Raw genomic sequence first — 16109 nt, forward strand, 5'->3', positions numbered from 1 at the left:
TAGGTTCCTGTGGCGTGACTCAGAAGAGGAGGAGCAAGGCGAATACGTGGTAACGAGGGTCAACATTGGAGATAAGCCAGCAGGTTGTATTGCTCAACTCGCCATGAGAGAGACGGCTAGTCTTCCTCAGTTTAGCCGTCTTGAGGAGGAGGGTTGAGTGCTACAAGAAGACAGCTACGTCAATGACCTTTTGACCTCTCACAACAATTTGGACCAGCTTCGAGTTGAAGGCATGGGTTTTCTCTGGCCAAAGTAGGAAGGAGTCTGCTGGAAAACAGGAACAGTAGACAAATCCAAAGACTGTGGTCCTGCCGAACCAACTCAAAGATGAGGACAACAAGGCTCTCGGCCATGGCTACACCTTGGAAGATGACAAGTTTCACGTCATGGTTGGGTTAAACTTCTCAAAGAGAAAGAGAAAGATGAGACTTGGCCAAGACCTTGTACTGGAGCAGGTGAAAGTCCAGACGCCACTCCCACTGACACGACGGGATTTACTCAGTCAAGTTTCTGGGCTGTATGATCCGATCGGTCTGACAACATTTATAGAGCAGAAAGGGGCCATCTTGGTTCGAAGAGCATTCCAAGAGGCCAAACCCAAAGGTAGCACCACCAAAGACACATGGGACCTTGCACTGTCAGGCAAACTCAGAGAAGATGCCATCAGCCTCTTTGAAGAATACGTTCAGCCAAGCAAAGTCAAGTTTCCTAGACCCCTGACCCCTATGGGTGTTTCTGCTAAAACTGATGCAATCAGTTTCTCTGATGGCAGTGAACATGCCTATGGTGCCGTCTTGTACCTGCGGTGGGCCTGTGACCATGGTTCGACAGTAAGGTTGGTGGAGTCAAAGGCTAAATTGACTCTTCTAGACCACAAGGGGGAAGCAGTAAAGGCAGAGCTGTGTGGACCAGTCTTCGCCGCCCGCTTAAAGAAGTACTTTGAGCAACATAGCCACATCCAAGTCGAGCAGTGGTACCACTTTGTCTACAGTCAAACAGTCCTTGGTGCAGTCCAGCGTGAGAGCTATGGCTTCCAGATGTTCTTCGCCAACAGGATTAGAGAAATCCAAAGCAGCACGCGATTGGAGGATTGATGGTGGGTCCCTGGGCATTGCTGACATCATCACCTGGGGGGGCTAGTCCGAAAGACTTGGAGAAGATTCAGCATGGCAGCAGGGACCAAAGTTCCTGAGTCTACCAGCTGATGAGTGGCCAATCAAGTCTGCAAAGGATGTGTCAGCAACTGCCCAAGAGTGCACTGGTAAGATGCAGAAGAAATAATTTTTTGCTGCACTTACAAGAGCTCAGGTAAAAAAAGTACTGCCAGATCAAAAGCATCGAAGGCCACCTGCTGGCGCAGCTGTCCAAAACCTGGTGGATGAAGGACAGTTCAGCAATTTGACTCACCTGGTCAAGGTGGTCGCATGAGTCTGGGGGGCAGCAAAGAGGTTTGCAGGACAAAAAAGGACTTTAGGAACTCCAAAGTGGGAGGTGGTTTCAGCAGGCGGAGTCATAACTGCAACAGAACACCAAGATGCCCTAAGAGACCTTTTCCTTGCTGCACAAGAGGGTGTGGCCTTTCCCACCACCTCTACAGACTGGCTGGTAGTCTATAGAGAGCAAAAAACTGGACTGCTGGTTTGTGGTGGGAGAGCCCAGTTGGTGTTACCCTCTTATCTTACAACGCTTGGATCTCGACACTGTTGGTTCGTGAGGCTCACAGCAAGGGTCATGAGGGAGTGGCTGCAACTCTACTGAAGGTGAGAAAGAAAGCATGGGTCATCAAAGGAAGGAGGATTGCTCAAAAAGTCATTGACAACTGTGTGATCTGCAAGAAAGCCAGAGCCAGAAAATATCAACAAGTGATGGGAAATCTACCTTAAGAGAGAACTAGACCTGCAGCCCCTTTCGAGTTCACAGCTGTGGACCTGTTTGGACCTTATCAAGTCAAAGATGATGTGAGGAAGAGGCTCACAATGAAGGTTTGGGGAGTCATATTCTGCTGTATGGCCAGTAGAGCTATCCACACGGGGCTGGCCAATATCATGTCGACTGAAAGTGTCCTGATGGCTTATCAGAGATTCACGGCAATTCGAGGGCATCCTAAGAACATTTGGTCTGACCCGGTGACCAATTTTGTCGGTTTGGCAGTGGAAAATCCAACCGGCTGATTCACCACATCGTAATGGTGCCACGGAGCAGCTGTTCGCATCCTGAAGAAGGCATTCCAGAGTTTGGGGAGAGAGCCATTCCTCAGCTACAGTGAGCTTCAGACAACCCTCCAGCTCACTGCTAATCTTGCTAATGAACGTCCTATCGACGCTAGGGTACAGAGCCTTGAGGACAGCGTGCAGTACATCACGCCCAATGCGCTCATGCTGAGACGAGCACCTTCGAGTGGTGACTGGAAGATTTTTGACTTCACAAGCTATCCCTATAAGAGACTCCAGGAAATGCAGCACCAGGTTAACAAGTTCTGGAGGTCCTGGAGCCAGCTTGCTGGTCCTTATCTGTTTGTAAGAAGTAAATGGCACACCTTACAGAGGAATGTTGCTGTTGGAGACATCGTTTGGCTGTGTGATCAGAACGCATTGAGAGGCCAGTTCAAGCTTGGAAAAGTCGTCAGTGTCAGTCCCGACTCCAGAGGCATTGTACGGGATGTGAATGTCAGGATTGTTCCAAGCGTCTGTATCCCTGAGGTGAGGCCTGCAACATCAGCATCCAAGCATCCTGCCTCCAGCATCCAGAGGGACCTTCGGTCCACAGTTCTTCACTGGGACGTCCGGCGACTGGTTGTCCTGCTGCCAATTGAGGAGCAGGAAGGAGGCCCAGGAGGGAATCTCTAACCACAAGTGCACCATGTTTTGCAATCTTTCCAGTGGTTTCCTTGAGAAGATCGAGTGGGAGGTGTTGAGCTGAACTGTTGGCCACGCCCTTCCAGCCTGGGTGCACCAGGTTGAATGCCCCTCCCAGCCTGAAGGCACAAGGCTGAGTGCACCAAGTGAGGGTGGTTTGCTAATCATCTGGGTTTGGAATCACAGAATCACTACAGAACAGCAGTGGGAGCAAGCAGGAGAGGTTGCTGAGTTATGAGGATTTGGACACCAAGACTCTTTGTACAAAACTAAGCCTACAAGGAAGAAGGAGCCGGTGAGCTTTAATGCATTGTTGTTGTTTGTAGCATTGTTTCTAGCCCATTGTTTGCAAGTCACTTTAATGATCTGATTAAGAACTATAAATATTAATGTTTAAAATCATGTTGGATAAATCTAATAAAAAATGCTGTCATGTTAGTTAAATTCAATTAAAACTGATACATTTAAAAATCACGTGAGTTAAATACAATTAAAGTGTGAGCATTTAGATCTATCTTAAAAAAGCTGTTAGTTCTGTATAGTTAAGATCATGAAGTCAAATCAAATTCCACACAAAGAATGTATTTAATGTGTTTACTGTATTTAACTTAGTTACTTAAAATATTGCTCTATTATTTGCTACTTATTCACAAGGTTTATTTCTGGTTATTTAAAAATTCAAGTCTTTGCTATATGTTTCACTGAATGTGATTATCTTGCTTTTCATTTTCTTAAAGTGTTGTTTTTTTGTGTTTAAAGGTTTTTCACCTGGTTATTCACCATTGCATCAAACCTATAAATAAAAGAAAGAAGAAAAAGAGAGCAAAAGTGTGATGAGTGGAACCCTGTGAAGTCTAACTGAAATTAGCTGCCTTTTCAAGTGGGGGAGTTTTGCACACTGACACCTTGCAACAGTGAGGGCACTTGACATATACACTTGAAGATCCACTCTTTACTAAAAGTGTATGTCATGAAAACTAAAGTAATGGTCAAAGTTGCAATATAGAATATTTATGGTGTGTTGATTGAGTCACGTTGTCAGCTTGTGCATTGAGTATCATTACAGGTTAATGTTCCACCTTAAAGTCCCGGCAGTCGGCCCAGTGTATGAAGTTATTTTTTCTTTGACTCAGGCTGCTGCAAGAGGCAGCAAAACAACCTTTTATTGCATATTTACAGTTTACTAATTAAACACTCCACGGTATGAACAGTGGCTTCTGCCTCATAACCAGCCATAGCTCACCCCTGAGCAGAGTGACCATCTGCTACTGACCAATCAACGGACAGCAGTGTTCACAGCTCCACCTTTTAGTACCAGATCTGTGTGCTAGGTACCCCAAAAGAAGGGGTACCAAAAATGGTAATGGTACGCAACGGTTCCATCAGTGCTATCCACAACTTTTTGCAGTGGAAACGGGAAAAAAAGCGTACCGAACTGAACCGTACCTTACCATACTGCTTGGTGGAAACGGGGCTTAAGCCTCAAAACCAGCCAAAACTCAGCTCTGAGCCAAGTGCCTGTCAGCTATTGACTAATCAACGGGCTGCAGTGTTCACAGTTCCATCTTTTAGTACCAGATCTGTGTGCTAGGTACCCCAACAGAAGGGGTACCAAAAATGGGGACGGTATGGTATGATTCCATTAATACCACATACAACTTTTCACAGTGAAAACAGAAAAAAGCATACCAAACCAAACTGTACCGTACCGTACTGCTTGGTGGAAATATGGCTTAAATGTTTCAAAGTTGGGTGTGGGAACCGGAACGAATTGGTTCCATGATGGTGGAAAAAGGGTAAAGAGGGAAACACAGGGAACTAAAAGGAAACACAAGGGAGGGAAAACCAGCAGAAACTCAAGAAACAAGGGAGAGGCACAAATGGGACCTTAACACTTCTCTTGCCTTTATTACAGTAACACTCTTCTGGCAAACCTGTCAGCATGCACAGTAAAACCTCTAAAAATGGTCCAGAATGTGTAGGACTCACATTAAGTTACAGTCACTAATGCACAACTATAGGGTAATACCTTTTTGAAGTCCGTCCATCATTCAGGTTTATTTACCTTTTCATTCGCCATTATCAAACAGTGAATGACAGCTAGTCCTGTGAGGCAGGAAATCTCATTTCAGACTCTTCTTTTGCATTGTCCTCCGATTGTAAAATGGATAATTAACTCAATTTGGTCAGCAGAATCCTTTTCTGTCTCTAAAACTGCTTGAAGCCCTTTCTCCTCCAAGATGACCTAACCTGAGGTGACCTAATATGCTCTCTCTGTCTCTTATCTTAAAAAGAAAAAATTCTCATTTCCTATGCAGTTATGTGTTTTTGATACCTGTGGCACAGGTGGTTCACAATTTGAAATTGAGCCTTGTGGCCTGTTTCTCATTCATATATTCCTCTGACAAAAGAATAATTGTAAATATTACTGTAAAATGTCCCACTTTCCACATTGGGTAATTCTTCAATAACTGCATTTAAGGGATCCTTATTGGAAATTGGAAACTTTGTTTATGTTAAAAAAAGGGTGGATAGGAAATTAGCAAATGGATTGTTTTCTGACTGACTGTCTTTCTTTAAACCCTCAAATATCAATATCTGTCTCATAAATCAAGCATGGGTTGGCTCCAGTTAGGTGTGCAGTGCTTACCCAGGGATAGAAGAAGTCAGCAGAGGAAGCAGATGACTGAGAACAGAGGGAGGAGGTTATTCCTCTCTCTTAATGCTCTGCTTCTTGCTTGCTCTTTCCATCCATCTTTTTCTCATCACAGGCACCTACAGCCAGTCGGCAGCCATCCAGCTGAGGGAAAGCAGGGGTGGGGAAGACCACCAAGTAGAGGGGCTACTCCTCAGCTGGCTGGAAGCTTCCACCCCACCAATTCGTGATCCCCCTCGCACTCTGCCTCTCCCACCTCACAAGCAACTCATGGACCTCCAGCACCAGCAGGGGCAACCCAACTCTGAACCTGTGCCAGACCCCAACAAGAGGGCTGCGGAGGGTCTGGAGGGTGCAGAAGTAGTCAGGGTTGGGATGCGTATCAGCAAGGTAAGCGGGCAGGGGAGCGGAGGTGATGGAAGTGGGGTGTCCAGCTACTATAGGCCCACTCGCAGGGGGTCCCCAAGGCCGAGCACCCATAATCACTTTGACATTAATGAGCACCTTCCCTGGATGATAGTGCTGCTGCTCCTGCTGGTGCTGGTGGTGATTGTGATTTGCAGCGTGAAGCGCAGCTCTCGTGTGCTGAAGAAGGGCCCCATGCAGGACCCCAGCAGCATCATGGAAAAGGCAATTCAGAAGAAACCATCTGCGCCTCCAACACAGGTCAAAGAGAAGTGGATCTACTACTCCAACGGACAGGGTAAGCCAGCTGTCTCTTTGTATATTTGAACAAGAATGATTCTAATGAAAAATTGCAGAAGGCTGCTTCAGTGCACAAATGGGTGAAGTTAAAGAAAAATAGAAAAGTGCAGTAAGTAGCGTGCAGATCTCGGCCAGGCAGAGTGTCACATTGTGTGGTGGACAGAAAAAAGATGGGTTACAATGTTGACACCCCAAAACTTGGCACAGGTCTACCTGATGTTATTGTCCCTCCTGGCTGCAATTTTTTTTTCGTAGGATAGCGAAAGCATAACCCGCCCTACTCTCTCTGATTGGCCAGTACCTGTTGTCTTTGTTGCTGGGTTGGTTAGATTTAGGCAAGACGAGTGGGATTAGTTAGAGTTAGAGTACAAATGCCAGGGTAAGCCAGTCAGAGGCAGAGTGAGGCAGAGGAGGATGGGCCATGTCTTTGTTGTCCTAGAAAACGCAAATTGTCCCCTGGCTCCCTTACAGTCAAGATGGTTGCAAAGATTACAAAAATATTGACTTATTCATCTTATTTCAGGCCTAACTTTAGTGGAACATAACATATTGGGTATGGAATTGATCTGCAGATGCATCAGTACAAAATGACACCAAGCTTTCTATGGATGTCAGTTTTTGAGCCACAGCAAAATGCCTGTTGTTTATAAACAAAGCACTAAAAGTAAGGACATTTGTGTTTGGTAGATTCTTTCTTTGTTGTAACGATGCATCTTGGCAAGAAATCTTATACCTTTGGAGAGCCTGTTTATTTCCCTTTTCAATGGTGCCACATTTGTGAGGAACATGCATTTGTGGGGCTAGCTTGGAAGCTAGTGGAGGCTAATTGGCTGTGCTTCTCTCCGGTCACACTCCCAGCTAGCTCCAGTTTGTTATTCAGGTTAAAGTGTGAAGAAGCAGCGGATCTGTCAGGCAGCTGAGTGAAGTGGAGCCTGAGGAGGAAGCACCGGTTAGCCCCGGTTTCACTACAGGCAGATTCACTCGCTACAGAGTCAAGGGAATAAAACCTTAACAGCCAACTTAGTTTGGCTTAGTTTAGCAGTTAGCGATGTCTTTCACTCACTCTCGGTCTCTGCTGTGTTTAGCTATTCCCCTGCCTACTTCAAAAATGATGGTATCTGTAATAAATGTAATATATTTGCTGAGATGGAGGCGAGGCTCAGTGACTAGAAGAGCTGGTAGAAGCGCTCCGTAGCTGTAAGTTACTAGTGTAGCTGGTGGCAGCTCATGGGCTCATGGAGAAGAGTTAGTGTTAGCTCCCGGAGTTACCACTAGTCGGCCGCCACCGGCTACTGGAGTAACTTACAGCTATGGAACGCTTCTACCAGCTCTTCTAGTCACTGAGCCTCGCCGCCATCTCAGCGAGTATATTACATTTATTACAGGTGCCATCATGCCATCTGCCATTGCTCACTGGCTGTAGCCTTTTATTGGGAGGGAGGGCCAAGGGCTCTGAGAGGAGGGAGGAGGCACGATTCACATGAACGTACATGAACGCGCAGCCAGACTGGCTTGTAAACAAGGGGCTGGAGATCAACACAGAGAGAGGGTATGTGAGGTCATGCTATACTCCAGATGAAATTACACCCCTAGTTCTTCACATAGCGATTTTTTCTTTTCCTTCAGTCTAGAAATGATGAATTTCCCTTATTGCTCCTTTAACAACAGGAACCTCAGTAGCGTGTGAAAGAACCATACACAGCCTGGCACCTCCTCCTCATGCTGGTGACCAGCCTGGTCACACACTGCTGTGGGATGGCATCCCATTCTTCAACCAGCATTCGTCGTAAGTCAGCCAACGTGCTTGTGTTGTTCACTCTGGCATGAACAGCATGCCCAAGCTGATCCCACAAGTTTTCAATGGGGTTGAGGTCATGACTGCTGGCAGGCCATTCCATCCTCTCCACTCTCAAATTTTGGAGGTAATCTCTGATAAACCCTGCTCTGTGGGGGCGAGCGTTGTCATCTTGGAAGATAGAGTTCAGTCCCAGACTGTGGAGATATGGGATTGCCACTGGTTGTAGAATTTCATCTCAATATCTCTCTGCATTTAGATTGCCTCCAATGATGACTAGCCTTGTTTTGACCATATAATCCAACTGCCATAGGCAGAATCTGAACTCATTGCTGAACGTAACGTTCCTCCAGATGTTCAGGTTCCAGTGCACATTGTAGCAGGACCCATGCTCACAGGTGCTGATTGTCGTCACCTGTGGGTACCAGAAGCTCAAAACAACAGTCAGAGTCAACAGCAAAAAAAAAGCTGTTTGGCATTGACAATGTTACGGGAACCACGCGAGACCCAGGTGCAAGCAACACACACACAGTACGAGTATAAATAAGTAATATTTATTTACAAGAAAAGTTAACAAATTGTACCCAGGATAGCTGGGGTGAAACAAGAAGGAAACAAGGGTACCACCTAGGGGTCAAGGGGAACGCTGATCTGGTAATAGAACTCAAAGATACTTCTACACGAAACTGGCTACACTATACTTTACTTGACTAAAAACCTGACTAGGAACTATGGGAACTAGAAGTAATGCTAGGGAAACAAATGAACAAGATAACCTAGGAACTATGGAAGCTAAGACTGAACGGAATGAGGGACTTAACTGAGGGCAGAGGGGAGACAGGAGCTGGCAGAGTGGTGGAGCAGGCGGTGGCAGCTGTGGCTGGAGGTGGAAAACCAGGCAGGCGTGGAGTATGGCGAGAGGCGAGGAGATGATCCGGAGGAGATGTTTGCAGGTAAGGCAGGACAGGAATGAGCACTGAAGCGAGGAATCTACACACGGAACAAACTAGGATTACTTCAAGGAAAATATTCGGAATCAAAAACACTTACAGAGCCAAAGCACTGACGTTTGTCGGTTTACGGACTGGCGACGAGTAGAGGGCTTCTGTCTCCTCATGAACGCTGCAGCAGAGTGAGTTGATTGGAGCGTTGCCGCCGGTGTGCGGCAGCCTGATTACAGATTCACCACACCTGTGCCGCCGCCGCCTGCATGCTGCCTGGGAGAGAGAGAGAGAGGAAGAGCGAGAGGGAGAGAGAAGGTGCAGAGAGGGAGAAAAAAGGCTGCGCTACACAGCACCAGAGGTGCCGGGCACAACAGTCAGAGAAGATTTCGCAAATTTTTCATGGGCGCAACCCACATACTCAGCTCTGCTGCTCATCCCACAAATGCATGTTCCTCACAAATGTGGCACCATTGAAAAGGGAAATAAACAGGCTTTCCAACGGTATAAGATTTCTTGCCAAGAAGCATTGTTACAACAAAGAAAGAATCTTTTTGTGCTTTGTTTATAAATATAGATATAGATAAATACTACACAGTAGGGATGTATATCTCCACCACTGAGGCGATTCGATACGCATCTCGATACGCTGCCACCGATACGATACATTTGCGATACACTGAAGCCCCCTGTCAATACGATGCGATACGAATCACTCCTGTTCACGATACGATGCGATTAAAAAATGATTTGATAACGATATGACTTAATTATAAAAGGATTCGGTTCAATATGATGTGATCATTCGATACAGTTAGTTGCGGTACAAGAGTGTATTAGCCCACATCAGGTTTCTTACTTCAATAGCACAATTCTGCTTTACTCTCTGTATCAATTTGAGGGATGTATGTAATATTTGGTTGGTTTTTATGGAGCAAACCAATAAATCCTATTTTAAAAAACAGACATAATTCAGTATGTACAGACAGAGCATTCAATTTTATTCAATTGAATTATATTCAATTATATTCTCTGTCTCTATAATTATGCAAAATGTATAAAACTTCACAGTTGAACAGTTTCAGAAAGCACAGTATTAACAATGTGCATAGTGCAAATAATATGATCAGCAACACATACTACTGTCTGCCAGACTGATGTGCTTGACAATATTTCAGTTAGTTGACTGAATAGTGAACATAAATGGCTGTAATTCCATCTTACAAAGAATGAAAATCAAATAACAATATCTTACAGACTCAGGTGTAAAAATAAAACTATTACTGGCAGCCAGTAACAGCTGCTGTAAACGATACTCTCACCAAAGTGCTCAAATAGAGGTATTTCTTTCCAAAGTGCAATGTCCATAGTACTCCTGTGTACTAGGAAGAAAAAGTATTGGTGTGATTTCTATTAGAAATTGAACATGTAAATGTAAACATTTCCCAACAAGTCTTTCTTAACTGCTAACAATGTAAGCAAAAAAAAACATCAACTACTGGCAATCAAACGATGCTGTAAGTGCCATTTACTGTCAACACCTCACTTCACTGCATGATTTATCTCATATGGCTTAGTTTCAGGTTTTTCTTTAGAAATATTAACTGGTCTACATGTTCTGGGAGTAGCAGACTGCGCTGAGCAGTCACTACGTCACCGGCTGTACTGAAAACTCGTTCAGACGGAACACTTGTTGCAGGGATGGACAAGTAGGTTCTGGCCAATTTGGACAGAAGAGGGAGATCCACCTGCTCTTTCCACCACTGCAACACATCACCATGCAGATCTAAACAATCCNCCACTGCAACCATCACCATGCAGATCTAAACAATCCCTCCCCCTGTACTTGGCAGTTTCCTCCTTAGCTCTTTCTCTTGAACTCTTCTTCTGTGCTCTTGGAGTGGAGAAACCTCCAAACATCAGGTCCAATGCTGACTTCTTCATGGGAGGCTCTGGGTCATCATCAGAGAGAAGAGAAGAGAAGAGAAGAGAAGAGAAGAGAAGAGAAGAGAAGAGAAGAGAAGAGAAGAGAAGAGAAGAACAATGTTATACAATTTTACAAGAACAATATCATATCAATTTTTAAAACAAACTATTACAGATTGTAGTCCTAGGTTTCAATCAAAACAAACCGTTTTCCTCTTCTTCTTCCTCCTCCTCTCTGTGGGAGCTCTGTTCATCCTCTGGGTTGGTTGCCTGTCTTTCATTCAGCCTGCCATCCTCTTCTGCCTGAGAATAATGAGCAGATATAAGCTATTAAATTTCTTTTTTCTAAATCAAATAAAACACATCAGTACTCCCTCAGTTTAAGGCAGAATAAATATAGGAGTGAGAATATACTTAATGAGCATATTACCATATTCTCCACTTCGGCTGTTATCCCCAGGTATATGGTGTCCCTAGTATGGTCATCATCCAGGAATTCCAGTGCCTTGAATTGAGTGCCTTTGCTACCGCTCAATGTGGCTCGTGCTTCGGTAGAATCCGAAGGAGAGGAGGGGGGTCAGCCGCAGAGGTATCCACGCCGTCTTTTCACGTGCGTCGCCATGTTCGTCGTGCTACTGACGTACTTGATAGCCGCACGGCATTGTTTGCAGATTGCGTGCGTCTTGTCAAGTTGACCTCCTCGCTTGAAAAACCCGAAATATTGCCACATGTTTGATTTGTGTGTCTTTTTTGGTGCATTAAATATCTCATCGCTGCTAACGTCGTTCTCGTTTGCCTCCATATTTGTTGTGTACAACACCTGCGTGCTTGCGTCAGTGCCTGAGGACGCGATGGTGCATTCAGGTTGGCTACATTAGGACAGAGAATAGATACTAGAACATAAAATAATCGATTTAACCATGGTATTTACCGATGCTAACAGGCTAGAACAGATGCACCGTAAATTCACCCGTAAGTTATATCCGACGCACCTTGAATCTACCAGTGCAGTCGCATCCCAAACGTTTGTATCGGACCACCGATATGAATCGGTGAATGTCCACATCCCTACTACACAGTGTTCAGGTCAGGAGAATTCGCCCTGCGTTCTAGTGTGCTCACCTGTGTGTGTGTGTGTGTGTGTGTGTGTCTGTGTTTGTGTGTGTGTGTGTGGTTTTTACCTTTAAGTTTTTAACCCATTATGAGTGGGGATCCTGTGCAAAACGGTCAAGTGGAGTTAATTTTCATTTCTTTCAAAGGATCAGTTTATGATTGGGGCTCTGGTTTTGGGGTTTTTAGTTTTAGGGTAAGGGTTTTATGGTAAGGTTAGTTTGGTTAGTTTAGTTTAGTTCCATGTGGAGACAGAAATGACACGACGTCATGTACTGTAAATAAGATAAATAACATAAGGCTATTTAGTTTGTTTAATAAAAGGACATGGTATAGATCTGTTCTATAGGAAAGGTAACCTTAAATGACTTCTGTTATGAAATGAAATAAAATTAACTTGATTATCAAGGGGGGCGGGGGGTGGTAGGGGAAACACTGCTATATGAAGTATCTTGGGCCACTAAAAGCCCCCAGGACCACTTTAGTGCTTCTTGGCACAGACTCTCAAAGCCTGTAGTCCTCTATTAGGGGTTGAACAGCATTCTTTCAAAATAATTTGCCATTTGGTGTTTTGGTTATAATGTTCCAAAATCTCTCTGACATTTTCCTTTCCCCCATTGAGACTGAACAAAATGGAATGTCGTCTTGCACAAATGTGGTGGCTGCTGGTGAAAAAGTTTTATCAACATGGTTTGTCCCCTGGACAGAAAAGTATCATCAGGACATCATTAAAATGAGTGAACACAGTATTGATCAGTGGCCACGTGAGTTTATTTACCAATACCAAGTTTATAGCCTTGATTGTTGAAATGAAATCTGTGCAGCAGTCTTGTTGGAGTGAGGGCATTTAGTCTCTACCCAAGATAATTGAGACTTAAGACTATAACACACCAAGCCGATGGCTGGCAATCGGTCAGTGTTGGGCTGTTGGTGAGCATCTGTCACCCTAGCAGGTGCGGTGTGTCCCGCACCACTGCTCCTCGTTGGTCTGAGTTGGGTTTTTTTGGGGGCTGATTCAGCATGTTGAATTGGCAGTGGTGACTGTGGAGCCTGTTGGTGAATGAAATCACTCTGATTGGTGCACGAGGAGAAACAAAGACCAATACAAACTTTTGTTCCATAAGAAATTGTTCTTTATCCATTGAGCTCTTTAGCAGAAACGTGATGGTTTGTGTTATTGTTCACCGGTGCACGGTAAATAGGCTATGTTCTTTCAACACTGGATTATGTTTTTAATGTGTCAACTGGCTAACTAGTTTCAAGATCGTCTTCCAGTTTCCCTTTTTGAATGTGGATTACAGATGACTGCCATCTGCCGGTGTGGAGAGTTATTTTCTGTCATGCAGGCACAGATCATACGTGCTGGTTGGCTGTCGGCTGTAGTCTTTGTTTTCATGTATAACTTTTTTGGCCAAGACATGGCAACACAGTAGAGGCCTTCGTTGCTGCTAGTTCTCTGAAGTCAGTTTGGTGTGTCTAGGCTTCATGTTATCTGTACAAAATGTGCAAAGGGTAATAACTGGGTTTCCATCCAAATGTATCGCAAATTTTAAGCAAATTTTGTGAAAATGCGAATTTATCCACGTTTCTATTCATTATTGTTTTGCGAGTATTGGGAGTCAACAGGTCTAGCAGTAGGTGGTGCTTCTCGTGAAAAATAAAAATGCAAAAGAACACCCATAATTGTTGAAAATGCGAATAAGATTAGGTGGATGGAAACCCGACTAATGGTTACTGGTGGATTTTTTTTACACAGCGAGGTCACCTTTGTTTATTTTTATGATTTCAACACAGATTTTCTCACAATGTAACATTATCAGGGGAAAAATAGGATGCATGGATAGAGAGTTTACTGTGTCCTTTTGGATTTGAATGTGTCAGAGACACAGCAACAACATGCAGTATATGACATCATGTTGATAACAATGTAAGTGTCATTGTGACATCCTTTTATACCTCCTTTCCAACTTTCTTTTGCTTCATTAAGCTCTACCTCTCTCTACTCTCCTTTGTTGTAAGCCACCTTATTTCATTCCCCCTGTCTGATAAATTTTGGATGTGACTTTTCTTTCTGTTATTATTGTTACTCCCACACTCCTCTTTAGCTCCCTTGTGTCAACACTGTGGATCAACAGGTAGAGTACATTTTGCCTCATGGTGGAGCTCTTGATGTCACACTGACAGAGAGAAAGACCCAAACTCAGGGGACACCTTCTGCCTGAGACACTCGACTCTCCACATTGAAACTTTGTGTGTGTGTGTGTGTGTGTGTGTGTGTGTGTGTGTGTGTGTGTGTGTGTGTGTGCTGTAATAAAGCTGAGCCACCCGCCACCGTCTCTGTACTCCCTCAGTGCCTGACCACAGAGAACTGGAATAATCTGGTTTCAGCTGCATCAGGGTTGTTGTTTGGTTGGCAAGGCACATTAGTGGGTCAATTGGGTCTCTTACAGGGCAATAAAGACATATACAGATGGAAGGTAATGAGAGAGGGGGGTTGTGGGCTTGACAGGTGGAAATGTTGCATTGTACCGTTGTTGGCTACCCAAAGTGGGGTTTCTCTGCTGTTACCTAGCAGCCCTTGTAAGCTCAGATACTTAACATGCCTTACAAAGAAGAGATGGGTATAAAAATAGACAAGTAACCTTTAAGCAACTTCTTTGACGTAATGAAGGATAAACCCATGAACTGTAATGCCAGTGCATGCTGTAGTTGCTGTATGTTGAATGCAAATGCCTAATCAGTGTTTCTTAGAGTTGCATTAATTAATGTTCTTAAGCCTCAGCCAGCCACAGAATACGGGAGTCAAGCACTGGAAACCCGGTGGTGTAGTTGTTTCAAATGCAAGGCAGTGCCACCGGATGAGGAAAGTCTTTGCTGTTCAGACTGGGAATTGGCGATGCCTGCACTTGAGAATCTGGACATCAGTACTGACGAGACTGCTGCTCTTCAGAGACCGTGCATCACCAATCACCCTGAGCGCGCACACGTGAGCGCAGAGCACAGAGAAGCAGTCAGAGCTACAGGCTACAGTGAGGCTAAAAACATGAGTTCAAATGGCGTTTTTCGAAACAACTTTTTATGTTGGGGCTTCAGGACACTTGTATCACTACGGATGTGCATGTTGGAGATATTTTGTGGTTTCAATTTTGTGTTCTTGGACGTTAGTCTGGGGCGCCGTCAGCCATTAGGTGTGCTAGCTGCTCCCCCCACCGATCTCCGCAAGGGGTGTGAGGACTCTAAAACTTCACCAGGGCCTCCGTCAGCATATGGGTGAGTAGATAATGGCTGAATTTTCATTTTTGGGTGTAGTATCCCTTTAATAGGGTACGACACAATTTTCAACCAGCTTTGTATCAAAACAGTGTTGGTAGTCTGTTTAAATGAACTGTGGTAAACTTCCTTCCATCCAACCAGTGCCTAGATATCCCACATGGGATTTATTGGTCTGATGTGGCCCAGTGCATTCTGCTAGTTGTAGGTTTTCTCCCTCTTGAGCAAAAGCGCCCTTTTTGTCTGTATTTTCATCTCTTTACTGCATAGACATCCCAGTATTATTAAAAGGCCATCTTTCCAGCGGTGAAATACCCCTTTAAATCAGTGTTTCCCCTATGTGCATGTAGCAGTGATCAATCAATCAATCAATTTTATTTATAAAGCCCAATATCACAAATCACAATTTGCCTCACAGGGCTTTACAGCATACGACATCCCTCTGTCCTTATGACCCTCGCAGCGGATAAGGAAAAACTCCCCAAAAAAACCCCTTTAACGGGGAAAAAAAACGGTAGAAACCTCAGGNAAGTATGACTAATGACTAATGACGGCAGCAGCAGCAGGAGGCATCTGGCAGGACCACGGCAGCAGCACAACCACACACGTCACGCTGTCCAGGCACCGCTGCGATATGAGTTAATCTGAGAGACAGTGGAGCACAAAGGCTCCGGAGAAGTGATGCTCTTCCACTGCTAAATGATGAGCGTCGCTGCTATTTAAAATGCAATGAACTTGCTCTCTCTACTTGAGCAGCCAGAGTCAAGGACAAGCAAGGATTATAGATTCATAAACCACAGGTATCGGTGCTCTGGTCGCTTGCCACTGATTTTTATTGGCCTATTTGTTCT

At 44.6% G+C, this 16109-nt stretch overlaps 1 protein-coding gene across 1 annotated transcript in view; it reads left to right on the plus strand.

The window, feature by feature from the left end:
• Positions 1-16109, plus strand: part of tnfrsf21 (tumor necrosis factor receptor superfamily, member 21) — a 278261-nt gene that overhangs the window by 108833 nt on the left and 153319 nt on the right. The window contains exon 3 of the mRNA XM_050058857.1: positions 5627-6214. Coding sequence (XP_049914814.1) covers positions 5627-6214 — 588 coding nt within the window. The remainder of the gene's footprint in view (positions 1-5626; positions 6215-16109) is intronic.

The sequence above is a fragment of the Epinephelus moara genome, chromosome 12 (genome assembly GCF_006386435.1).
Source record: "Epinephelus moara isolate mb chromosome 12, YSFRI_EMoa_1.0, whole genome shotgun sequence".
NCBI lineage: Eukaryota > Metazoa > Chordata > Actinopteri > Perciformes > Serranidae > Epinephelus > Epinephelus moara.